At 43.5% G+C, this 26,901-nt stretch overlaps 1 protein-coding gene across 4 annotated transcripts in view; it reads right to left on the bottom strand.

Annotated features, from left to right (window-relative positions):
- The window catches only part of MTMR2 (myotubularin related protein 2), a 60,139-nt gene extending 33,678 nt beyond the window's left edge, over positions 1-26,461 (bottom strand). For 2 of the 4 annotated variants that reach the window (XM_057399812.1, XM_057399815.1), the window contains exons 1-2: positions 26,278-26,461; positions 6,421-6,526 (exon numbers count right to left, since the gene is read on the bottom strand). In XM_057399812.1, the coding sequence (XP_057255795.1) occupies positions 6,421-6,526; positions 26,278-26,357 (186 nt within the window). In that variant the 5' untranslated portion in view covers positions 26,358-26,461. Of the gene's footprint in view, positions 1-6,420; positions 6,527-21,826; positions 21,898-26,277 lie in introns of all 4 variants that reach the window. The other 2 variants (XM_057399813.1, XM_057399814.1) reach the window with 2 other exon arrangements.
- Positions 26,462-26,901: the final 440 nt, after the last annotated feature.

Here is a 26,901-nt window from a genome sequence, read left to right as displayed (position 1 = left end):
AAAGATTGGAATTCTCATGAAATATAATGCATTTTGAGTCACGGAAACTGGAGTCCTAGAAAACATGGCAACAGCAGGGGTAAATTCCCGTCACTCATAGGGCTGCCCTGGAATGACCATGCCTGTGGACAAGAGCACCATTCATTCTGCAGAACCAGTCCTTTGTGCCTTTGTTCAACCAACAGCTTCATGCTCCAAAGGAAGCCTGTTTCCCACAGACACACACGCGCAACTTGTATGGCCAAAATCAGAGTTTTGAGATATTAAAATACTTTTTCTTCACAGTATTTTCCTGCTTCTCATCAGCCGCTCTTTAAGCCCTTCGACTTGATACCTTGATAACAGCAGTCACACTCCAGTGCACTAGAAGGAAAGCTCACACCACAGAAGACATCTTTGCATTTGCTATGAACAGGTTTTCTTACAGGCAGTCCCACGCAAAGAGTCAAGGGCCAATCCAAACCAGGAATACTTACCCCATATATCATTAAGCAAGAGATGGAGCCGACTGGCAAGGCAGTCTTCAACTACCTTGAAGGTGCTTAGGCAGAGGTTTTTCCATGATTTAATGCTTCCAAGTTAGCATCATTCACCAACTGCAACATCCCTTAAAAGCAAAACTAAAAACCATTGCTTAAATGAGTGCTTAAAGTTTAAAAAGTTATGCCGTTCTCTGAACCCAGCTCTTGTCGAACATGTGTTACACATAACCAAAGCCTGACACACTTCCTGCTTTGGCACGGAGATAGCAATGGAAAAGCTCAGTGAGGCTAGTTTTAGTAATTTACTGCAATGGACTGGGGGAGGAGGGATCACATCTTTCTTCAATATGTTTTTCTACTAACAATATACATGTTCTACATAAAACTAGTCTAAGCCACTTTGCACTAAAGCTAGAATAGCGTAACACAAAGGTGGCAAAGTCAGTGACTGGCATTTAGGTTAATCCCGCCCAACATCACCTGAGGGACAGGATTTACCTCAATTTTAGAGGTCTACATCTGGAGAAATTAGCCTGAACAATTTTCATAGAGGAGAAACATGGTAGGTTTTTAGTGAGACAAAACTGCACCTCTACTGGTACACAGCTAAAGCTGGGATCCCACTAAGAAATAAGTCGCTGCTCCTCAAAGGATGCTCGTAACACCCTGCAGCAAGGACTTCCCTAGCTCAGCTGTATGACATTCTCACCTACCGTGGGCATTTCCGTGAAGCTGAGATAAATCAGATCATAAACATCCTATTTCTTTCCATCTACTACAAAGGAACTGTGGCTGGCTAGCTTGAACGCAGACTTGCTCAAACAGATTTCAGCCAGGAAACCTAAGGAGACAGCTACGGCATCCACTAACTTGTCTTGGAAAGAGAAGACTCCTTCAATACCTTTTGTCATGCATCAGTTATGTCTCTTACAAAATAAACCACATAGGCTTGTCTGCAGTTTCCAACCATACACACAATGGATAACAAATTAAGGTTACGCAAGCAACTGTTTCTTCCCCTTTCTAACCTTCAGGTCCTGGGCATGCTACAATAATGTTCTTGGATTTCATATAAACCCATTGCAAATCCACTGATTCCCCATATATTAAAAGAGAAAATTATTATGGAGGGAGCAAACAACCACGGAGGATGGGACGTATGCTTGTACAATTTTTTTGCTGGACATCAGAGGAATATGAGAAATTGCGGATCTTGCTGTTGCCCTCAAAGGAGAGAATGGTTTCATGGTCATGAGCAGCAATGCCAAGAACAAAGATTTGAACCACTTTTCTGAAGGCTGCACAACTAAGCAAGTGACATATGGGTTTGCTGTACTGGTTTCCTCCATCCACGGGATGGACTAGAAGCAAGAAGCAACATAAGAAAACCAGGATATGAATTTCCATCCTCTGGTTCAGGCTTTCACTGTACACAGTCCAAAACCAAACCCAATGGAACTTCACAAGCTTTCAGACAAATGTAGTGTTTTTAAGGGAAGTGGCAGCAGGCTCTGCTGGCCACATCCACTGCTTCCAATGGGGAAGGATCCATCCCTTTCAATAAAGCCACTCCAAAGCTTTCAACACAGCAAACTTCCAGCATTATCCTATAAATCAACAGGTGACTCAAAATGAAAAGTCCCAACTGATAAAAGCTACAGCACTAGCAAGTAGCCTTAAGAAAAGTACTATAAAATGCACAGACATATCTGCCCGTAGGCACAGGAGAAAACAGCATCTATAGGACTTAGGAGTAAGAACCTAATTGTACTTTAAAACCCACCAAGTTCCCAGATCTGTAAGAGATATTTATCCACCTCAACCCCTTTGGCAATGTTGCCTCTAAGGCAGTTTCAAAATCTCATCCCAAATTACAAAGTATCTATGAATTTCCAGCCCATTTTCACTTCCAATTATTTCTACTGAATTCTGTTCTTGCCTGATCTATAACTTATGCTAAAACATATGGCAGTGTATTTGCTAAAAATTGCCTCAAAAAGTGCATTCCCTAAATCAATTCTAAACAGTTTCAGATTTGAGATCAGGAAGGGGGTTGAAGGGAGAACCTAATAGCGCTTTGTTGTTTTTCTGTTGGGGTTTGAGGCTTTTTTCTTCTTCCCCCCCCCCCCCCCCCGAAGCTAACTGAAGCAGCCAAAAGTTATTTAGAGTTAGTTTATGAAGTGAAAACTCTATACGTTTTGTAGTGGAAAGGGAATTGAACCTTAGTTCCCGATATCGAAATGCTCAATATACATTTAAAAAAAAACCTTCATAAGGGTTATTATTAAACACTTTGGAGAAAGATTTAGGAAAAATACTGCACATGCATTTGGTAGGAATCCCCAGCAGTTGTCTCATTTACCTCATTACACTCATGTGCGCACACACACAGAGTGTTAATTGCACTCCGAAAGAAAACTGCAGGCACAGACTGCAAGAAATGATGTGGGTCCTTCCCCTGGTTGTTTCCTCCCAATGGATGCCCATTCTTCTAAAAATTCCCCACAGAAAAGAGAGTGCTAATTGTAGCTATCACAGAGTGGTTTTCCATCATCACCGACATTTAATGCCTAAATTTCAGGCAACGCACACATAGAAACATAGACCAAGCAGAGGTAGGAGTGGTGATGGATCCGTGTAGCAATTCATTCTAGCAGGGAAAAATTAAATACACATCAAGAGCATAATCCCATAATTGGCAGATCCACGTCAAAATGCTGAAAAGCTTATTTTCAGCCTCTTTAAGCTAACTGATGCAACACCTTCCCATGAGAACACCATGTAGCCCAGGCTCTTGTATCCCATACCACCAAATTACCACAAAATGCATTAGTTCCCACTTCAGGGCTTACACTTTTCCAGGAATGATGTGAGACTTCCTTTTATCCTCAGAAGTAATAATGTGCTAAGCTCAAATCTCAGTACTTGTGACGACTTGGGAGTTAATGCTTTCTTGTGCCAGTCAAAGCTGCACAAGATGCTCAAGCAAATAAAGAGAAGGCTAAATCAGAGACCATGCGCATGCCACTGTATGCATTAATGGTATGGCCTCATCTGCAGTATCAAAGGCAGGGCCACATCTCAGAAAGATCAGAGAAAATAGGAAGAACAATCAGGACCCTGAAAAATCCCTTACAGAACTGACTTTATTAAAAAACAACTTGCAGAACTGCCACAGAGAGAGGATGCCTGTTCTCCTTGACTCCAGACCTGAAAGAAATCAGTTACTTGATCACCACATGCAATAGATCATTTAGGAGCTAGCACGAGGCTCCAACAGCTAGCCCAGGGAAAAAACAGTAATGCACTAGCACTGAGAGTGACTGGTTTGAGGACAGGTTGTGGGACTGTAGTTGCACTGGCAATACCAACACCTGAGGCTGTCCACAGGCAGAGGACAGATCTTCATCCCACCTCCCAGGCATGATGTCCAGAATCAAACACTCTTAGGAACAGAAAGAGAAATAATTAATGCACCAATTCCTCTAGGAGAGATAGTCAACCTAGTAGTTGACTATTAGTAGTGCTAGTATAAACTGCCCCGTCCTTGCTACATCCTACAAGTAGTACTACGGGAATGCTTGTTCTCTAGGTCTGCTTACCATTGCCAAGCAATTACTCAAGTGTAAAGGCGAGAACCAGCACTATGCCTACACACAACTGCATCGCAGCCACTTGCAGCACCTCTGCAAGAGCACGCTTTAGGTGAAGCCTGGCAGGCTTAAGATGAATTCAGGCCCCACAAAGCTGATGCAGGTTAACAGCAAGCAGCATTTTGCCAGCAGAGGCACACGCTCACACTTGGCCTGAAGTGCCTTTATACTAAATAAGTAAATCTCTGCTTCACCATCCCTTCTTAAACACTAAAGGGGAGCAGCACGTGTTCCAACCATGGCAGAACTTTAGTTTGCTTAGAAATAGATAAATAACAAATAAATAAGAAGGCAGGCTGTGAAGAAATCACTTTGCAAATTACAGGAACTGCAGCACAGCAAGGAAGTATGGGCTTCTAATGGCCTCCAGTAAACAATGCATATGCATCTCCTGCCTGAATAATCTATCAAGCAGCTAAGAGAACATTCCTCTGTAGACATTACTTTTGACTGCTTGTGGGTAAAGAGGCCCTGTTGGACAGGGAACCAGACGAGTCCAGGAGAGCTGAAATCCCCACGAGACAGCTTACAATTCATACAGATAAGGTGACAAAAGCAGGGAAAGACTCACAAGACACAATGAGGGTTATAAGGAAAACAAGTTGAACCAATTTAACCACCAGGGAGGAAAGACAGCCTTGATTCTAGAAAATAAATGTTGTTTCATTCTCTACTTCTAAAGGTAATCCCCATGTGTCATAAAAACTGTGAAAAGGCAGCTGAGTTTTTACAAAAGCATGTAGTGACAGGACAAGGGGGAATGGCTTTAAACTGAAAGAGGGGAGATTAAAATTAGACATTAGGAAGAAATTCTCTACTGTGAGTGTGGTAAGGTGCTGGCACAGGGTGCCCAGAGAAGCTGTGGCTGACCCATCCCTGGCAGTGTTCAGGGCCAGGTTGATCACAGGGGCTTGGAGCAACCTGGTCTAGTGGAAGGTGTCCCTGTCCATGGCAGGGGTTGGAACTGGATGAGCTTTAAGGTTCCTTCCAACCCAAACCATTCCATGATTTTATTATTCTATGAACTGTGCATAAAAAATGGAAAAAGAAATCACTTATGCAAACCTCAGTTAAAAAATTAAAAGTAAATAGGAAAATGCTTGTGTAATTTTTTTAAAAATATTATTATACAGTTACAGCTGTTGCAGTATTTGCAGTCTCATGTATATTCATATCAATGAATCGCTTAACCTTAATCTAAAAATCATGTTTTCTGTATGCTGGAGTAACTGAACACCCCAGCTTCAGACATACTACAAACTTCTTTATGCAGCCATGTTCTGAAGATTACTTTTTGTATCCATAGAAAAAGGTGTAAATTATCATTAGATAACACAAACTACTGACTAATTTACAAATCTTAGTTTAATATTTTGCTAATAACCTCCTGTAGAAAGAAACATTTATATTCTTGCCACTTACAAACAGGTGGACATCCTGGTATTAATTATGGACTATAGACACAACACTCACAGGACAAAATAATTATCATGGCTGTCAAAGGGATTAGTTTTGCAGAGAGGTTTTCAGAGGATTGCATGTAATTTTACTGTCTTTAGATTTCACAAAGATGCTCAACCACAGCTGAAAAATGCTGAAAGTTGTTACTAGAATGTACCAACACCAACAGGTTTATACTCAGGGATGTTTTTTACAAGCAAAGTTGCACCAGTACCCCCCTTGGTTTCATAAGAGGAACACACAGATAGCTCCAAAACTCCTGTGACACTGAAATAGAACTTTGAATTTATAATTAACTAATCAAATAACAGTCTTAAAAGAGCCTTGTTTGGACCTTTTTATGTCAGAGCACTTTATTGTGACAGAAGATTATTTTTATCTGCTTGGAGATAGCAATCTTTCTCTGAAAGAAGCTACTTCCAAGGACTCAGTGTTTACAAACAAGCGGGAGCTCTCAAGAGGGAACATCTCTTCTATACACACAACAGAAAAGGATATATAACTGGCAGGTGGAGGGTTTCACTTACTTAAAGCACTTAAAAGAAAATAGAGTTCCTTTGAAAACTCATCTCCAAGTGTGGGTTGCAGAGTCAGCTTTTTGAAGATTAAACAACTTTATAAAGATGCAAATAATACGGTAAAATTAAACTTCAATTTCACCTGTTTGACTTTGGGTCCTTTCATGTTTCAGCTACATAAAATTTGGCATTAACCTGAAAGCTGACATCATTTCACCATATCCAAAATGCAAGAAGCAAGAAATGTCCTCTCAAGCAGGCCACAACACATATGTATTTTGATTTTTTGAGACAAGACATACATACCCTTAAATCTGGAGAGAAGTTGTCTGCTGAGGTGGAGATCGAGTCGGATGATAGCGCAGAAGCAGATTTGGTGTGAGTAGAATGGTCCGACTGAGAAGTGGAAGCGCTATAAAGAGAAACACCACAGTGTATCAAAGAATGCTCAAAAGCCATCAAGAACTGCCACTCAGTCACATCAGCCATTTTTCACTATATCCACCCCTTCTAGTCTCAGTCATTCAGCCCTCAGCAGTGGTTAAGGAGAACCTGTTTTATTCACCACTGCTATGGATTACCAAAGCATACACAATTCACTAACAAATCTCAGCTCAGACTGAGCCAACATTATCACGATCACAAGCTTGATCAAATCCTAAATCACAGAAACTAAGAGCCTCCATTTCAGGCTTTCAGATGGGAGATATTAGCGCGCTGCTGGGGGATGCAAGCAGACAGGCTCCTGAACGCACGCCAGCACAACTCCAACCACAGCTTCACAGCGGTGGAAGAAATTCAGGATAAAAACTCTTTCCATCACACACAACTTTCCTCCTTCAGGTATAAGTGCAGTCCTTAGGAGAATTAAAAAGGCTCTCCAAGCACACCTCTCTGGTGATTGCTTTAGCAATTTGCTAAATAGCAAAGCAAAACAGTGATTTTCTTTTTCTATACAGTTTTCCTAGTGTAGCTGTAAGCAATTAAAATAAGCTTATTTTACAGCATTTTTATGCTGTGACCTCTCCTAGAACCATAATTGCTTAAAATTAGCATTCAATAATAACGCTCTTAAAATCCCAGATGTCTGGTAAGGAAAGATCCTCCATGGTACAATGTTACTGCCTGAAGCCACAGCACAGCACAAACGCTACCTGTACCAAGTTATTCCCACACTCTTAGGCCCCAGAAAGGTTTTCACTTAGGTGTAAAGATACTCTTAAGGATCAACCAGCAGGCTTGCAAGCCTCGCCTTGGACAAAGCTGAACACCAGCAGGAGTATTACCATTACTATTTGTTTTAATTAGACATGTGACAACCTAGAAACAGCTTCCTAAAGGCCTGATCTCCAAAGGAGATCTGTTAATTGTCTGAAAGTTGTTTTGCTGCTCATAAACAGCCACTAAAAGGCCAAAATGTTCCATTTTTACTTCTATTCTTTGGAGTTTGGCAAAGTATTGCACAGGCAGCTCTAAAAACATGAAGGACTACAGCAAAAGAGGACTCTTGCTGGGAATAGTCTTTTCTCTCCAAGGATTAAGGAGTATTGGCAACTCTTTCATCCTACAAAGTAAAAACTTAGAACCTCTGGGAACAGTACACCATCATTTTAAATAAATAATACTGATGTGCCAATTGAACAGCACCATTCCACTGAACGGATTTGCTGTATGAGGTTCAACAGCTAATCACTCAGCTTTCCAGCTTGCTCAGCTCTTGTGATGCTGCCAGGTAATCTCACAGAACTTTGGATGGACTGTGGCACTGGTGCACACAACACTGCTCACCGTGCAGCAGTCCCAGGGTCTTCATCCCAGGCAGAAAATAATCCTACACTAAAATAAGAACTGAATCTGCAAAGCCTCCCATCCTTATGGATCAAAGGGCCTCACACATACACTGAATCTGTGTACAGTTTCACTTTATAACAAAATTGCTATAAAGTTCACACTGCTGCTGAACAGTCTGCTCATGTTTTCCTCTCCTCCTCCTCCTAACCAGGCTGTGCACCCACTGCCATCTCCACTGCACTGGACGAGCATCACAGGATGCGGGGTTCAATTCACTGATCTGCTAGGGCAGTAAACTATTAATAAACATGAAGAGAGGCTTCTGTTGGCTAACAGGGCTGTTTGGATTCATTACATGGCTGCATAAATCATCAGATGCAGCACAGGGAGAGGGAGAGAATCTGGAGATGATGAGGAAGGCTGAGAGCACTTCAGCACACAGCAGTCTGCAGGCACGCTAAATTGGGCTTAGCACTAAACCACATTTTTACATTACTTAAACGAGCTCAGATCCCTGGATGTGCTCCTCTGAAACTCCTTTCAGCCTGGTTTCTGTACGGCCAGCCTTCATCTTCCAAGACTCCACCCTCATGTTTGCAAGTGTTTACTGAATTTGGTTTTTAAAAGCATGTAAAAAAAGAAGAATCACACTTAATTAAATCATTCCATCAAGCAGCACCAGTTTACAGTACAGCAACCCAGAAGGAGATGGTACTTAAAGCTTTCAATGAAGAGCAAGCAGGTAGTGTGGATGCCTTTGTCACTGGGTGACAACTCTGACTCCTATCCCCAGGTCCCCACCGAGCCTTCTCCAGCGCCAGCTCCAGTCGGGGGAGCCAGAGGCTCAGACTAAGCCTCCAGAAGCCACGATGCCTTCCAGCTCCCTTCCTTTACAGAGCCCAGAGTTTTGTGTATTTAAATGCATTTTACAGGTCAGTAATTCCACAGAGTTTACAAGCCATTTACCACAGGTGTAAATACACAAGGGGCACACCAGCAGCTAACCTGGCCCCTGTGCATCATGCAGGACAGCTTACTCACCCAGCGACCATCCCTACATCACTGAGCACAGCAACCTATTAGTAGAAGCATTTGCATCAAGTATTTCACATCCTGTAGTCACGGAAAAGGGAGCTGGAAAGGTGGGAAAGTTTTAATGGAGAATGCTAGTCTCTCTAGCCCCCAGGTTAGGACACACTACACCCAAACAAACAACTCCTGAGACCTGCCTGTCGAACCTGCTCTTAACGGCTCCTAGGGAGGAAGAATGCTAACAAAAGGATCAAAAATCTCACCAGTTTTTCTGCTTACACAACTCCTCTGCCCCTGTACATTGCCAGTGCCTACCTAACACACAAGCAGTGATTATCTAATCACTGCTGACCAAAGATTTTTTATGAAATTGGTAATTAATTTCACTTTGGCAGGCAAAGGGGCAAACTGCTTTATGCAAGGGAAATAAAAAAAAAAGAGAACCATAATCCAAAGCATGTCCGAGCTGTGACAGTGTTTTGTGTTTGTTGATCACACTTGGCTTCAAGTGGGTTTTAATGAAGGAAAGCATTTGCATTTGAGAAGTGGATTTTCAAAAGCTCCCCACACCAGCTCCAGCAGAAAGCACTGGTGAGGCTCCCTCCAGCAACAGCAGCGCAAGCTTCTGGGAAGTGCCGCCTGCATATACATGGAACAATACTGCTTGGATTATGCAGCTCTGCATAGTGTGCATAGGTTGCACATGTTTGGCTTGCTGCCTCTGTTCTCCTCATCCATCATTTATAGGGAGCTGAGATGGAATGAAGGAGCAGACAACCGAAAGGGCGCTGGCTTGCGGCTCCCTTCTCTTATCGTTGTCAGGCAGTTGCACAGCTCCAGCTCTGCTGCTTAGCAAACTAATTAACCTGACATCCCTGCTTGCACATGAGAAGTTCATTAGCTTCAGTGGTTTAGTCAACCTCTCTCCTCTGCTATCAATGCAAAAGATCCCCAAACCATGCAGCTTCATGTGCAGAAGAGCATCCTGGGCCTGACGCACAACTCCGAATGACGAGACCAGAGCTGCCTTCACACTTCACCACCGGCACTCCTGCATCATCTTCATCAAATCATTTATTCCTGCTTCTGTCGCAGCTTCTGCACATTATCCCAGCTCTTCCCAATGTAAAGTTAAAGCTGTCTTATACTTTTGGCAGCATGACTGGGGTACTTCTAGTATTGGTCTAAAATGCTGAGGATCCCACCAAGGCCGCTCTGTTCTCACAGGGACACACTCCCAACAGCTGTGGTTCACCATAAGGCAACACAGAGCAATTCTGAGGCATGGCAACGGCACGATGGTCAGATGTAACTGCTGGGTTCAGGCACTTGGTGAACATCTGAGGGAAGTTCAGCCAGATTTCAGCAAAGGTTGGAAATTACTAGAGCTGCACCAATCACTGCTAGCTGAAGGTCTGGTTCAATACAACTTAATAAACATACAAATTAACGACGTGATCTCTGAACCTCATTGAGATTCTAGGAAATAACATACACTCAGGTTCACAAAATACTCTGGGCTCTCCCTACAGGAAAGAAACCGAGTGCAGATGTTCCTGTGAGGAACCAGTGAAGACCAAGTAACTCCTGGAGCATTTCTCTTTCCATGTTTCAGGTCCAGGCAGCTCCACATCATCACTGCTGATGGATGTCTGTGTCAAGTGCAAAAAGAGACCCTCTAACAGTTCGAAAGCACCTTCCGGGAACGTACCTTACTCCTGTGACTGCCATCCCCGTTTACTCCTCTCTTCCCACTTTCCCTCCCCAGGCAGAAGCAGGAAACAGGTTTAGGATGCAATTAACACTGATCTATGTCTTTCATCTTAGTAATTATTTTTTTTATTTAAATGCATTTCTTATGGCCATATTTTGAATGATAAATGAGTCCAAATGAGAGCTGTCAGCACAATGGTCTTGTACAGTACCTGCACGCAGTATTAACCCCTTGGCTATACGGAATACATATACGTATCTAAGAAGAGAATTAGACTGGAAACCAAGCACCATGACTCAACTCCTGATAAAGAGATCATTGTTATTATTAGGACTATCCCACAACATGCCAGATGGTTTTCCAACATAAGGTAGACTCAGACAGATGCCCTCCGGTGATTCTTGTTCAGGCAATTGAAAGGTATTACTGTGTCGGTAGCAGCATTGAAAGTATGCCAGTATGCTTGGCTTAAACTGTCAGCAAAGGTGTAAAGAAGCTGCAAACAAAAGTCTGAGACATGCAAACTTATCCTGTTAAATTATGAAGGTACAGGGCAAATATTTTGGGAGAAAGCAGTCATAAAGCCTTAAGACATTTAAAAAAGTATCATTAAATGGCATGCGCCTGTCATCTCTACCATCAGACCCCTGCAATATAAAAAGTACGATGTGTAAGAAAGCAAAGAAAAAGAAGTAAAAACTTGTAGTTGCCATTTGTTTTGCCAACTGTTACAGAAAAAGTTTGACAATGAAGTTATTGCTTTCCCAGTGTAGAGAAGCAACAGTTTTCCCTGGAAGAAGAAAGCACAAGTACAGCTTCTGAAGAGGGTGATTTGATCTCAAGAGGGTCTGAGCACGACACAGTCAACTCAGGTCAGGTAGAAGATAAGCAGGAAGATGCAAGAGAAGTGCCAGAGCCGAACTGTGAAACCCCACAGCTTTAACCTGATGCAGATAAATGCACTGATTATGCAGGACTAAGTTCTCCTCCCTGTATCCTTACCCCTATTGTAGGGAACTTAATACAACATTCTTTGTACTTCAAACCCAGGATATTTTACTTCCCTGTGTCCACCCTCCATAAGAAAGAAAACTCCTAGGAGATCTCTATGAAGAGCTTTCTGTAACATCAGGTCTAAGGATGACCATGCTATACAACCTTTTCCCTTAGGCCGTGTGACCCTAGAAGAAAGTGATGACAACCAATTTCATGTATCACATAAAATTTCACAACTTCTGGCAAAATCTGAGACAAAGGTCATGCCATTAGTATGAGGGCTGATCTGGCTCATCCCAGCTTGTGACTTCTGGTTATTTCCTAGCAAGCAATTTTTCTTAGAGATTTCCATCTTCCTGTTCAGCAGGAACATCAAAAATATAACACACATATTATCCCTTCTACTACATTTCTGTTAAGAGAGAACATATACACATATACACGTTCTCAAAGAAACGAAACAATCCTATGCAAAAAGGGGTTGAGTATGATGACAGTGGTGAGGAGCTGGCACAGGGGGCCCAGAGAAGCTGTGGCTGCCCCACCCCTGGCAGTGTTCAAGGCCAGGTTGGACAGGGCTTGGAGGAATCTGCTCTAGTGTGAGGTGTCCCTGCCCATGGCAGGGGTTGGAACTGGATGAACTTTGAGGTCCCTTCCAACCTAAAATATTCTGTGATTCTATATGTAGCAATCTATGAAGACACTTGTTCAGACTGTGAAAACTAAGGAAGAAATCTCTGCTTGCTTCAGAAGAAGATACTGGCTGAAAAAAATACCCAACAAAACAAACAAAAATGACTTTCCCTCCTAAAGCTGTAAGTAGGAACCTGCATACGACTTCAACAACCAGAAATCTGAAAAACTGATGGGACAAGAGAGACATACTCCTCTGGAAAATATGCCATTTTCATTTACAGCATATCCATAGGGCTTGAGGACACCTCTTTTTTGGTAATAATGTCTTAAAATACTAACCTGGCTCTCTCCTATAAATAACACAACTAAAATGCAGTCACTGATGATAAAGTCACCTCTCCAGCACCTTCTTTATGAGTATTCCTTCCCTGCCAGAACAAGTAGCTGCTTCATTGCTTGCAAAGGTGAGCCAATTACCCAGATGCTAATTGGCATGAGCTGTTCACACCATCTCCTCTGTATCAAACTGAATGTTTTGTTTCAATAGGCACTGAACTGACACGGAAAACAGGTGATAAAATGCACCACTGAGCGATACAGTTTCAGACACAGAGGTCATAAATGAGAAAAACACTGCAGAGAGCAAATTTCCATTTCCTCTCTTCCTGTTTTTCTGAAAAGTTTCTCATTATGCACATTCCTAAAACTTAATCAAGGTGAAAACTGCAAATTAACAATGACTTGTGGCAAATACAATTTAATTTGGAAGCTTCAGATGCCAAGAGACCAGGATCCAATTGGTTCAGACTTACAGCAGGGCCATGGATAGAAAGGAGCACCTGCAGCACTTGGGCATGTCTCTTAAAAGTATAATGACACAGAGGTACTAAGCATTGCCTGCTCGCTTCCCAAACTCAAGCTGACAGTTCTCCCAACCCAACACTTTCAACGCTCCTGTTGCTTCCAGAGAAGGAAAAAGAAATACTACAAAATCTTCTGGATCACATCAAAGCAGAGGGAGACAAACCAGTGCTTGTTCCCCATGAATATGACTTTGTCCTAGCTAGTACTGGCTAAACTGGCCTGGGAAATCCAGCTGCTGCCCACATAAGGCTCTCCCATTTACAGCAGTTCTCTGCGGATAACTGCTAAGGGTAAGCGGTCCCCATGGTCCTTATCTGGGTATACATACACCCAAGGGTCCTCAGAAGTCCCTCGTTTTCCCCTCTTCAGGCAAGCACTTGAAAGCATGCTGGCATCTGACCAAATCAGAGCCTTGCAGCAGGAGCTGGGCACTAAGTGCTGGCTTCCACTCCACATGGATGGGGCCAGAACAGGCTCTGTTGCTGTAAATTAAGTTCTGGCATCTTAACACCATCTGTCCCAGGACAGGAATCCCACAGTGCTCAGCACTGCGCATGTCTGTAATCAGGCAACCCCTCTCCCAAAAGAGCTTAAGTGAGCAGACAAAGCAGTAGTATCTCCAGCAAGCAGTGACTCAATCTTAGTTCCTCACAGTGAAATAGAAAATTGAAACAGACTACGCTACTTAGACAAGTACCAAAGCAAACTACTCCTAGCATAGACGAGATGCTTTCTCCCCCTTCCGAACACCCACTACCCTCTTTTTAGGCACACATAGAATAGTTAGGGTTGGAAAGGACCTTAAGATCATCTAGTTCCAACCCCTGTGCCATGGGACACAGGGAACATAGGACACATAGGACAGACAGTTGTTGTACTCCAGAAGTGCATGGAACTCACAACTTTTCTAAACATTTGAATATCCCACTTCATCACTTGAGCAACCTGTAACAGTCTCATAGGGGGAGAAAACCAAAGCCATAAACCACGATGTTTCTGAAGGACAGAAAAGCACCATCTGCCAGGGCTTCCTCTGGCATTCAGTGGAGGCAGACAGTAATATAATAATGCACCCTCTCCATTCAAAAGGGCCAGAAATGTCAGAGCTTAACAGTATCTTAAAAAGAAGCCATTTCAGCAAACAAATCACTGTGCCTGTGTGTGACAGACCTAAAATAGCCCCCATGCTACTTGCCTGAATGAGAAAGATTCACTTCTGTTGCCAAGCAAAGCTGGGTCTCAATCCGACTTCAATGTTCCAAGAGAGGAAAATGTCATTTTTTAAAAGTTGATCCTTCTAAGCAGCATCCTGAGCTGAATATATAGTACACGTTTTCCCATGAGCCATAAAGAGAATGTCCTATATTTTGACCGTGAACAAGCTTTTCTAGGAATGCAAATTTTGCTCTCAATAGTTGCACAATGGACTGCAGTGTCACAAGCACTGTTCGTGCTCCATTAGTCATTCTTCTATTCTTTTTTTTCCAACAGAAATCCACAAAAGGCCTACAGTGTGTGTAAAGCACTTGCTAAACAATAGCCTGATTGTTTCAAATATTTGCAAGATTCCGAGAATAGAAGGCCAACACCCAAAGACAAACCAATATGCAGCACGTAATTAATAACAGCGAGCAGCCCACATTATCATGCTTTCATGAGTCAAACAATCCAGAAGGTAAATAACAGGAAGAACAGCACCTATCAGAGGCCTGAACCAATACCCTCCCATCAGCACATGGGAGAGAACTATGAAATTAATCTGTATTCACAAGAACAAAAGGGGAGGTTGGTTTCTGACAAGGTCCAGGCTGGTATGAGATGGTGCTCAGCTACAAGGAGGACAATAGGACAGACCCTTAGCATGGGTTCTAAGGTAAAGAGGTGTTCCAAACGCAACCCTGCTTACTGTCGACACAATGTTGCTAGAACAGTGCTCCCCCCGCTCGCCTCTGTGCCTCTCTACACGTTATGGATGCTTTTGGGGAACATTTGGTGTTGTTCAGAAGGAGCTAGAGACTCTGTTTTCAAATAGAGGATGCTGCAGAGGGCAGGACTGAATGAGAAATGAAGAAGATTCCACACACACACTCCCAAGAACAACAGGTTAAAAAAACAGCTGAGGGAGAGAAGTTCCATCACCTCAGGCTTCAGATGTTTGCCGAAGTGCTGCAAAGTCACAGAAAGCCATTAGGGAGATCACTGATGGACAGGAAGCCTGGCAAACGACCACTTGGGCCGTGTCAAATCGGCACATGCCCTGACCTGCAGCCTTCTCCCCAAGACAGCCCAGGCAGCAGCCTGGACAGACCACAGCCAAGGGGCTCACCATGCAGCATGACTGCCTCTAGCAAAAAGGCAACTCAAGAAGACAAATCCAAGTGTTCCCTGATGCTTGAAGACTACTCATTTCTCTTAGCCTTTTCTGTGGAAGAAGCCGATTCCAGGTCTCAGGATATTTTGTGAAAGAGAAGTAAGAGACCTGGGTGATGCTGCTGCTATCTCCTACACCAGGAGCAACCTTGGATTTATCACTGCACCCCAGAGGAGAAAGAGGGCTGGCAACATCTACCCGTCTCCATGGCTATTCTTAATGCATTCAAAAGTGATGATGGAAACCCTACATACAATTCAGAACCACTCTTGCAGTTTACCAATGTTTATATTTACCATATAAATTTACACCCCCTTTCTTTCAAACATATTAAGCCAGGAAAAAAACACAGAATCAAAAATCTATTTCAGGATTTCAATGAAAAGTCAGACAGTCCCATGATAAATTGCAATAACAACTCCAGAGTCTGACAGCAAGGAGAAGCAGGAAAAACGGAAACTAACACAGTATATCAATTCTTTTGTTTGCTTGTTAATTTATTTGTTGTTGTTTTAGAAAATAACTATTAACTTGATCAAGGAAAGAAACAGAAATAATACCTACATTAGTAAGTAATCACCTTAGGACAGAAAGAACTGCATAAAAAGACAGATAAAACTCCTCTATTATTATCTGTATTCTGTTAGTGCCGTAATTTCTAGTTACATGCTACGAACCAGTTCTACACAGTTTTACCAAATATATGCTTACTTCCCACAGTGCATGTGTTGTCTCAATCTTTTGTAAGATTCCTACCTATTCCCCTATTTAAAAAAACACCTCAGTTAGAACGTAACACACACTGTTAAATGTTCTGGTCTTCTTTCAAACATACACCACACAACCCAATAAACCAAACACCCACAGGACTTAAAAATACCAGCAATTTACTCATCAGTGACATTACTTGTTCCATCCTGCGGAAAAATCAAAAGGAGGAGGGAAGAATATCTAAATACAGCCAATCTGGAGAGTCTTTTATCACCTAGCAAAACTGACGTGGTGTTAAACCTTGATAAGCATTCACAGACACTGTGCAGCTGCATGCTCTACCACACTCAGATCAAGAAAGGACTGGGAACAGCTACATTCTGTTGGCAGCCCAGCCCCTGCATGAAATTGAATCTGCCTGCAAGAACCGAAATCTACCCTTCTTAGGTCACCCACAGATGCTTCCTCCTGACATTGCAACCTCCCCAAGCAGAAATCAGTATATGAGAAAGAAAAAGTAACTCAAAGAGGAGTAGGATCAACATGGTCTGAATGGTTTAACTCCTGATGATAAATACTACAGACGTCTATGCTCCCACCTAGTCAGTGGGAACCCAGGCAATGTAGTCTAAATGTCAATTTAGCTCTCCCACAGTAATTCAGCTGAATTACTTCTGGAATATATTGACTCCTCTGAGGGTAGGGAAGTTTTAGATACCTGCTGCATGTGGAGATACATCAATCTGAACTAGATCCTACCCTGGTTTCCAAATGATGAGTGTCTTGTGGCAGAGAAGTTTGTATTTGCTTTTGTTTTCATTTGAACAGACACCAGAGAAAGCACAAGGAAAGAAGGAAATGCAAAAATGAGAGAATATAATGTATTTTTCCAACAGAAGAAGTGAGAGAAGCCTTGTTAACATGTGCAGAGTCTTTTGGACATCTTTCTCATTTAGGTATTCCCCTACGTTGAAAAAGGAACAAGTTTTTTCTGTAATGAAAAAGCTGACATGGCCTCCCTCCCATCTCCATCTTTGTTTAAATGCAAAACTTAAGTTACTACTTTCACTCTGTCAAACATGGTTAAAGTTGTCTAAATGTTACAAAAACTGTTAGTGGACAAACCAGACAGATTACACATACACATGAAGAAACAGGGCTTAGGAAACCAGACTACTAATCTCTGCTCTCTCCTTGGCTGCATACAGATTTAGTTAATATGTAAAAAAGAGGAATGACATGAGTTCAGAAACAGCTCTTTCCTTTTTTAGAGTAGAGGACAACCCAACATCAATGCAGTTTTTGTCCCTGGCACAAAGATGGGGAGTTCTGTGTAGGTCACACCTGAATTACTCACTGTAAGGTCTCCTTACAGTCACCTGGAGAAACTGAGATGACTCACTCTTCCCCACTGTCTACAAAAAGAAATCCCAATAGACTAGCAGAGATGTGTATCAGCCCAGTGAGATGAGACTAATCTCATCTGGGGTACCTCTATTTTTCTTTATGCATAGTGGAAGCAGGAAGCAGAAGCAGAAGGTGGAATCTAGAAACAGAATATGCTTTAGCAAAAAAAGATAAAGATGTCCCTCCGTGGTGCTGGAGGCAACACTGATCAGCAGAATTTGAAGGTAACAAGCCAACGGCCAAGACTGCTCTGTCCTAAGCACACCCACAAACAGTCCCTCCATATTCTTCTTCTCACACTCCAGCATTTAATGACCATTCTGGTAGCATGCTTCCTCACCTTTGAAGAAAAAAAATCTTGGGAAACACTCTCTCACAAAGTGTGGGGGCTCACTTTCAGTGTAGAAGTATGATGCCCATTTAGACTGGAGGACACAGCCTGAATTTTCAAGAACATCCTACTCCAAAAGTAACTTGGGTAAAATGGGAGCAGAAGATCCCACAGTTTTCGTTTCTTTATCAGAGGTGTTACACTTACAAATGAGATACCGACCAGTTTTGATTTGTTAAAGGTATCCAGTTTGCTGGTTAAGCCAACTTCTGATGACTGATTTTGGCAGTCATCCTTATTTGGTTTAGTTGTGACTGCACTTCTGTAATTGGCCAGGTGTCTGTACCTGTTTTGTTCATGTGTATGTTTTGTTCGTGCAGTACAACCAGTTTTGCACAGGTAGCAGTAACAAGAAACTATTCTATATAGAATGAGCTACTTACCATGAACATAATAACTGCACAGAGAAATACAACAGCCTGGTATGATAGCAGAGGCCTGAAGAAGTGGAGACACAGGATGTGGCACAGAGGCGTACAGGCACAGAATGAGAAGAGATAGGGCATAGGCTTGGCACTGGAGATAATGGCTATAAACAACTCACCAATTATAAGAAATGCAGATCTGGAGCTGGACAACAAAGGGCTAACAAAGAGAACAAAGAAATAGTATCTAACACTCATAAAAGCAACTATAAATAGCAAAAAACAAATATAATGCGGAATTGCAGACCAATGAAGAAAGAGACAGGTGTAAAGTTGTTTTACCAAACATACTAAAATGATCCCAGGTGGATCCAACAGTAAGGAAAGGAGAAACCATCAACACGAACCTCATACTTCTCCCAGCACGGGACTCCAGATGCTGACAACTCACTGTAACACCTACCATCACCACCACCAGAATAAAACCAGCAACCCTGGGACCCAGAGGAATAGGGGAGGGGCGAGCATAACACTAGGAAGAGGGTAGAAACAAAGAACTGCATGTGTGACAGCCTTAACTGCAGCATTATTCTTTCACTGTAACAACTGCATCTCAACTAATAGGACTAGACATTCAAAATTCCAGTTACACTAACAAATTCTTTGCTATATAAAGATGTTGCTGCCTTTTTGCCTGTGAACAAGATTTCAATTGTAACATTTTGTACAGGCATGTAGCCTCTTAACATCACAGTAAATAAATCCAGATAAAAATGTTGGTTTATTCCTAACAGGTGTTGCCTGTATCCCCAGAACAAAGAGGAAAAAAAGCCCAAACCATAAAGTCATGTTTTGCTAACTAGTTCAGCAGAAATATGATCATATACCCACACCTGCCCCAGATCAAATTCATACCATTGGGTGACCTAACACTAATGACTCTGGAGCCATGGCCAAAAGACTACAAAAGGTCCAGAACTGTAAAGTTAGCTCTGTGCAACTGCTCCCACAAAATAACTAGAACATCACCTTGAAAGGGTTATGGACTGGAAAACTCTGAACACCTTCTCTTCATGAAATATTATCAGGGTTTAGAAAGCAATGGAAAAGAATTCACGGAGCAGAGAGGCAAGAAGAGAGAAGCAAGGAAAAGAGCTACCTTGAAATCACTGGAAAATTACCGAGTGTGAACATTGCCTGGCAAAAGAAACTGCAGATGGTAGGAAAAGGAAAAACAAATACTTGAAAAGTTCCACTGATTTTTTTGTTGCTGTCTTTCACCAATTGTTTCTTCAATTAATTCCCAGTTGCTAGGGCTATAAAAGAGCCAGATGTGTTTTAGTTAAAAATTAAGACAGGGGTAATTACCGTGACAGTGTCTCTTCTGTATTCTCACTTCCTCGGGTTATCTCAAACACCTCTGCAAGCCAAGTACTACATTACCTTACCTTCCTGTCATCTTCTTCTTCACGGTGCAATGGGCTTCCCACAGACAAATAACAAGATCACTTTTTTTCATGTCCTGTTTTACAACTACATCTTATATACACGCTATGCAGTTATATATGCTACACCTTATCAGAGCGACCTCTGGAAGGTTTTCAATGCATTTCTGTTGTATACTTGCCGTTTCTTTCCTCAACTAAGCTTTCTGGTAACATAAGCCTTTCAGTCTATGGATTAGGTCTCTTTTTACACTAGTCAATACCCTCAGCACTGAAAAACCACTAACAGTGAAGCAGGTCATCAGGAAAAGATTCATGAAAAAGCAACTGTGGACAATTGATTCTGCTGAGCCATTCAGGAGGTGTTAGGACATTTCCAAATGCAGTTCTTGCCTTTGTACGTGAGCTACAAGACAATTAGAAGGGGAAGGGAGATGATAAAACATCAGAAATAGATATGAAAATATGTTTGAGACAGGTGTTAACCTATAAGTGAAGCCACAGCAGGAGTATAATCAGCTAACAGAGAGGAATTGTGTAATTTGACATTGTGAGGTCATCCTCAACCTTAAAATTCAGGTTCCCTAATTGTGTCTCTATTGTAAATAGCCTGTAGTTAAGGAACTATGCATACAACCCCAAACTGTCTAGCAAATAGACTTAGTCAACATAACATTATCATCTCTCTTCTGAAAAGGCATACTTGATGGGACCCAAGAGAGTCGTGTTCTGAGCCTAGCTTTACTCCTCACCAGCTGTCTGATCTTGCCTCATCTCTCCACAGCAGTTTTTAATCTCATCCATAGGCTTTCTCACTCTTTGCCCAATCTCTCAGCAAGGAGTCTCAGCACAACTGCACATCCAAAAACTTAGTAAAATTACCCGCAAGGCATTAGTGAAAATAGAGTAGTCCTGGCTTAGGCCCATTTAAATAGCTGGTGTCACTGGTTCTTCAACAGAAATTACTGCCTTCTGTGTCTGTAGAGCAGCTAGGACCATAGCACCTCAAATTCCTGTGAGGCCTTTAAACAGCAATATAACATTAATTACAATACAAGAACAGGTGACTGTCAATTGTATTTCATATTCTTAAATGGAAAATATACTTAAAACACACACACACTTCTATTGAATGGTCAGAGCCTGCGTGCGTGCCTGACAGAGGAAAACTTCCAAGACTGAAGTACTTTTCCTCCGAGAGAAGTAGGAATGGTTTCTGATGAATGCCAGAGGAGAAACATGCATGCCAAGGATTGCTACTAAAAACAATTCCTGAGTTCTTCAAAGGTCTCTTCACAAGTTTGGTATGTAAATTAAAAGCTCTGAATTCTTTTTGACTGACTGTTATTTTCTGCCCCAAATCTTCGACCCTAAGATTCTCTTCACTTTGCAAATGTATATGCAGAGCCAAATACAGCAGGTAAACCTGCTCTTTATCTGCACAATATACAGTACAAGAAAAAACAATCTCAGAATGGACTTCAGTTGCAAATAAGTGTTATAAATTATCACTCACATATTAAAATTAATGATAATGAGCCCATCTGGAGTTGCTAATTGGTTCTAGGCACAGTGTTAAGTTTTTCAGATGCAAAACTCTGTTCATTATCAACACTCAGCCAGCAACATACTTGTCTTTAATGGTAACAACTTTTGAGAACTCCTGCTTCACACATATAAGAAATCAAATGCACGAAGTTCTCTCAAAGCCCATGGGGAAAATGACAGCTACTCACATTTCACCAGAACTGGCAAAAATCTTCCCTTTCAAACTCAAACTCCAATGACTCATCACAAAACAACTCAATCAGCAAAGCTCATACATCTGGTAGCAATGTGGTGTTAGCAAGCCCTTCCCAGCCAACAGCTTACAGACCCAGCTCCTTCCAGCGTCACTCTCACTCGTGGGGAAAGAATTCCTTCAATGTAGCCTTAAATCAGACCAGGTATTGACAGGACCTTATTTGAGACAAAGGGGGGAGTTCATACCTCATGGAGCTATCGCTTCAACAGACCTTGCTGCACTGATTTACACAGAGTTTATGTTTTCAGAGTTATGCCTGCAAACAAAGACAAGGAGCATGATTATTCTCATATGCTTCAGCAAAAGTGCAATGCACAGAATCCACTGTGCCTGCAGACCTCTGTGGATGATAACCACCCATGCAGAGGTGGTAACAAGCAACCAGAAAGTGGTAACATCAAACACTGCTACAGTCATGCTGGCAGGAAACATCTGCCCCCTGCCTTATCTCTTTCTCTCATTTTATACTGAGGGTGAAATATCACTGACGTCTTCTATGGCAACTTCTCTGCAGTACAATCACCTCCACACTTCTGCACAGGCAATACAAATTTACCTTCTGCAGATCTAACAGGAAGCCACTTCAATATCTTATTAGACTGTCACTCAGACTGGACTGTAATATGCTTTTTCACATAACATTTCAGAGGAATACCTTCACATGTCAGATATACCTTCACAAACTATGGCACATAATCAACAAATCACTGCATCAACAAAATGCCTCATCACTTTTAATGATAAGTAAATATCTGAAGTTTGACATCACCTTTTAGCAGAACATATGACTTTAGGAAAAGTGACACATGGCTCTATCTGGCTTCCCTTTCGCAAAAGGAAAGATTATGCAGACTTCTGTTGGCCATTCCTTTGAATTCCAAAGGTCAGAGGGTCCATATGCAACTTCAGATTTACAAAACCAAGCAAAAACCCCACCCACAACTCTACCTACAAATTAATTTTAAGAGTGCTCTTTGAAGAAATCTGATTAACTAGCACAGCTGAGATGTATATCACTTGCTCACCCAGGATCCCCAGGTCATTTTATAGATATAAAAGTAGTCCATAACTCTGAGTAAAGCTTGCTCTTCTGGACATAACCACACTGTAGCTCATCAAGCATTGGAATCACTGTCTCATCCCACTCCTCGTACTACCTCACAGGTTGTTCCTGGCCTGACACTGCAGGCACACAAAACACTCCTTGCAAGCTGCTAGTTAAATACCACCACAGCTGTTTATGAGTAGTTGTCTCATGGTCACCTGTCTTCCATGAGTGCATGATGCAATGGGAAAGTCCATCCTAAATCTTGACCTTTAGAAACCACAGAGAGCTGCAGAACTCAATGCTATGCCACCCAAACCCAGCACTGGGTGAGACAGCTTACGCTTGGAAAAGCAGAACAGCTGCTTCAGCACAACTAGGAGGACAGCTGAGTCAATCAGCTGTGAGCTGCTCATCTGAAACTAACTCAGAATTTCCACAGAGCTGGGGGTTTTATAGTGGACAACAGTTATGCTATGAGTCTGATGAGGAATTTTTCTAACATTTTTCTAGTTGGGACAGAAAGTAGGTAACATTTGTTTAGTTACTCCCCTATCTTACTTGGGCACCACCGAGACTGCACATCACTAGTGTCTATTAAAATATCAAAGCACCTTTCACTGTCAAATGCCATTACTGCCAGATTTCATATGTCATTAAAAGGCAGACAAATGTATGCATGTTCTTTAAGGCACTTATTCATGTGAGCAACCTTACATATAAGTGAGAATGTCTTACTGAAGAGGTAGATCTTAAGTATGTCTAGAAACACAACTACTTAACTTTCAAGCTGGAGCTGAATCCAAATAATGCATTCCTGTAGACATCTAACACCAGCAGCTTTCCAAGTCTTCTAAATTCACATAAAACAATACAGACAACTACAGCTCAGTAAGGCTTCACATTGCTCACTAACTGTGAATCTGGGATGAGTGACCTACTCATCTTTTTGTTGATGTTTCTTTTAAATAAAACAGATTATAAAGACTAATGATAGCACACTCGTGATCTGTTGCTCTCCTCACATCATCCCCAAAGCTAACTTCTTCTTTTGAAACAAACTCACTGAAAATGTGTCACATCTCTGTAGGCATAGGTTAACAATTCAAAGTTGGTCTAGCTATTAGACTACAATCACAGAGATGAAAATAAGTATGTTTCGATGCATACAAATAGTTCCATTAGCTTCAGAGGTCGTTCTGATGCATAAAATCAGATTGCAAGGCCCTCTAATGGGAAAAAATCAACCAAAAAATCTTAAAAAAACACAGCCCAAGTCATAAGAAAATTATTTGTGCATAAATACCACCAGATTTGCAGGGGAAGTTGATAATAAACATTCAGATGGTCACCAGGCATCTCTCATTTAAAGAACCTTAATTTCCCTTCTTATAATTTTGCCCTAATCGTGACCATTTCAACTAAAATGTTTCACAGCATACACCAACTCAAGATGGGGGGGGGGGGTATTAATAGATAAATGTTTTATATCTGCAGTTATTTCCAACACCTAGTTAGAGAAAAAGGTATCTAACTGGAATGCATAAAAAATTGACCTGAAAAATTCTCTATGAGTTCTAGGTGCTGGAACAGAGACTTGAGATTCTGAAAGCTTTTACATCAGCTTTTTTATACCCCAAGAAATCTGTTCAAGTCTGGGCCTTCCGAGGGCTTGGGCGACATAGCCTTGTGCATGCTCAATAGCAACACATTTATCATCTCAATTTCCCAACAGCTCCATCTGTGCAGAGCGTGCTGCTGAGAGGCTGAACCGGAGTTTCCTTGTAGCCACTGGCTCTTCCGAGTTAAGCTCTCTTTTGTGTCCACAGGCCTGTCTCCTACAGTGTCCGACCTCCAGATGGGTCCAAGTAGCCTGAACTGACGCAGAGGGGAAAAGAAGAATATATGGAGTCAATTAGGTAAGGGCAAAAGAGGCCTATAAGCACCTGACATGGCACAGGTAAAATTGCACTAGGAAACTGAGAGCAGGCAACAATTTAATGGAGGGTGAAATTAGGATGAGTCATGAAGGACTCAGGAATGAAGAAACCCAAGAGCAAACTGGGCAGTGCCTATCTGGGCAGCAGCTCTGTGGGAAAGGGGTCCTGCTGAAGCAAACCCCAGCTTGGTAGTGCAGAGATGCTGGCTGAAAAGTGACCATCAGCACCCTGGGCTGTAAGGACAGAGGCAGAATCAGGAAATCCACAGAAGAACCCCCATCTGCTTGGCACTCATTAGAGTGCTTCTGGAATACTGCATCCAGGTTTTAGATGTCCCTCCAGTGCAAGAAAGATGCTGATGAGCTGGAAGGAATTCAGGGAAGAGCTACCAGGATGGTGGGGCTGGAACATCTACATGTAAGAGACGCTGGAGGAGCCTGGAGCACAGACTGCTTCAGGGGCCTGAAAAACAGCACCAGTGTCTATGTGGAAAGACTCCAGCAGATGACAGTGGGCTGCCTAGGGAGGCTGGGCAATCTCTCCATCATTGGAGTCAACCACCTCTGTAAGTTTTCAAGCCCAGACTGGGTAAAAGCCATGAGTAGCTAGATCTGACCTCAGAGCTGTCCCTGGCGTGAGCAGGAGGTTGGACTGAGGGCTGCTGTGACCCTACAGACTGGGCATGGTGAGGCAGCCAGAACGGGACAGGATGATCTTCAGCCACGAGGCTGTCCTGCTTCCAGGCCCTGCAGTGAAACCCAGGGCTTCCTTGTCCACCAGCCAACATCCTTCCTTGTCCATCAGACAACATCCTCCCTTGCTACTCTACTGCGCTCTCCTGCATCAAACACACAGCCCAAGCAAGATGTGCTTTCATAAAGTTCCAACTTCACCGACAGCTCGTGGAGGGTGCAATAGGAAAGTGCTTCATCTTCTGTGGATTACAGACCTTGGTAATTACATGCATGGCATTAAAAGCCATTCAGATCATGAAATCAAGCTCTCAAAAAAAGCCATGAGGACAAATCCACAGATGCTCAATGTACCTCAGTTCATTACTGTGAAAGCACAGGGTAAGGCCTGGCTTGAGAACAGCAGAAAGGCAGCTGCAGAGCCTGGCATCCTACCCTGCCCCTCCACCAAGAGCTCACTTGGACGGCTGATCTACTAAATCCTGCCCCTGCACACACCGCACAGCTCCGGTCACTGAGGGAGCGGTCATCGACAGACAGGCTGGCGGGGTGGTACCTCCTGCTCCGATTAAACGCCTGCAGAAGGAACCGGCTTGGCCGCAGTGGAGCAGTGCCCACGCCTGCCTGTGTGCACCATCGCCCCGATGACACAGGAACGTCGAACCGAGCACAGTGACACCCTGCGGGGACACCCCACCGGGATACCCGATCACAGGGACACCCTTCGGGGACACCCCACCGGGATACCCCGGCGGTGAGGACACGCCAGAGCCTCCTGCCCACGAAGGGAGAAAATGGCACCAGCTCCCTCCCCCCGGCTTCCTTTCCTCTGCCGGCCCCACCTCGCCCTCTTCCTCTCCCCCCACACCCCGCGATGGCTCTTGACTGAGGAGGGGCCGCCACAGCCGCCGAGCCCCGCAGCGGTGCTGCGGCAGCAGCGACCCGGCCCCGGCCGTTACCTGGAGAGGGAGTCACCGCTGGGCAGCCGCGCCGCCGCCCGCCCGGCGCCCAGGCTCTCGCAGCTGGAGCTCTCCTCCATGCCGGGCGGCGGGGCGGCCCCGGGGCGGGCAGCGCGCTGTCAGCCGAGCGGAGGGCGCCCGGCGGGGCGGGAAGCGGCCATGTTGGCCCGGCGTGCCGCGCGGGGAGGGCGGGGCGGCGGAGGGGGCCGAGCTGCGGGGCGGCATTGGGCCCAGGGGCTCTTCTCCTGAGCTCGGCGGGCGGTGAGGGTGCTCCCGTCGCTGCGCAGCCGTGTCTCCTCTCCTGGCTGAGGGGAAGGGGTTGGGATTGTGTCCGGCCTCCTTCAGTGTGAGCCGAGGCGTCGCCCGCGGGGTCCTCATTTCCTCCAGCCTAAGGGGCGAGTTGAGCGTGAAGTAAGAGGGAGCCAGCGAGCGGGTGGAGGTGTTTGCTCATGCGGGTACAGAATGGGACGGCATCTCCTTTTCTGGCCTCTTAGAAACCAAGGGAAGGCGGCAGCCCCCGGGTTCCCTCCGTGGGGCACGGTGGTAATTAGTAAGAGCAAGGTCTCGCTGAAGGATCCCCGTTGGGTTGCTAGAGGCTCTGCTGAGACCCCTCTCCTGTACTCA

The sequence above is a fragment of the Pezoporus wallicus genome, unplaced genomic scaffold (genome assembly GCF_028554395.1).
Source record: "Pezoporus wallicus isolate ANWC-B61680 ecotype Strahan unplaced genomic scaffold, APGP_CSIRO_Pwel_v1 scaffold_6446, whole genome shotgun sequence".
Classification (NCBI taxonomy): Eukaryota; Metazoa; Chordata; class Aves; order Psittaciformes; family Psittacidae; genus Pezoporus; species Pezoporus wallicus.
The sequence above is the reverse complement of the archived record's forward strand: the minus strand, read 5'-3'. Positions and strand labels throughout refer to the sequence as shown.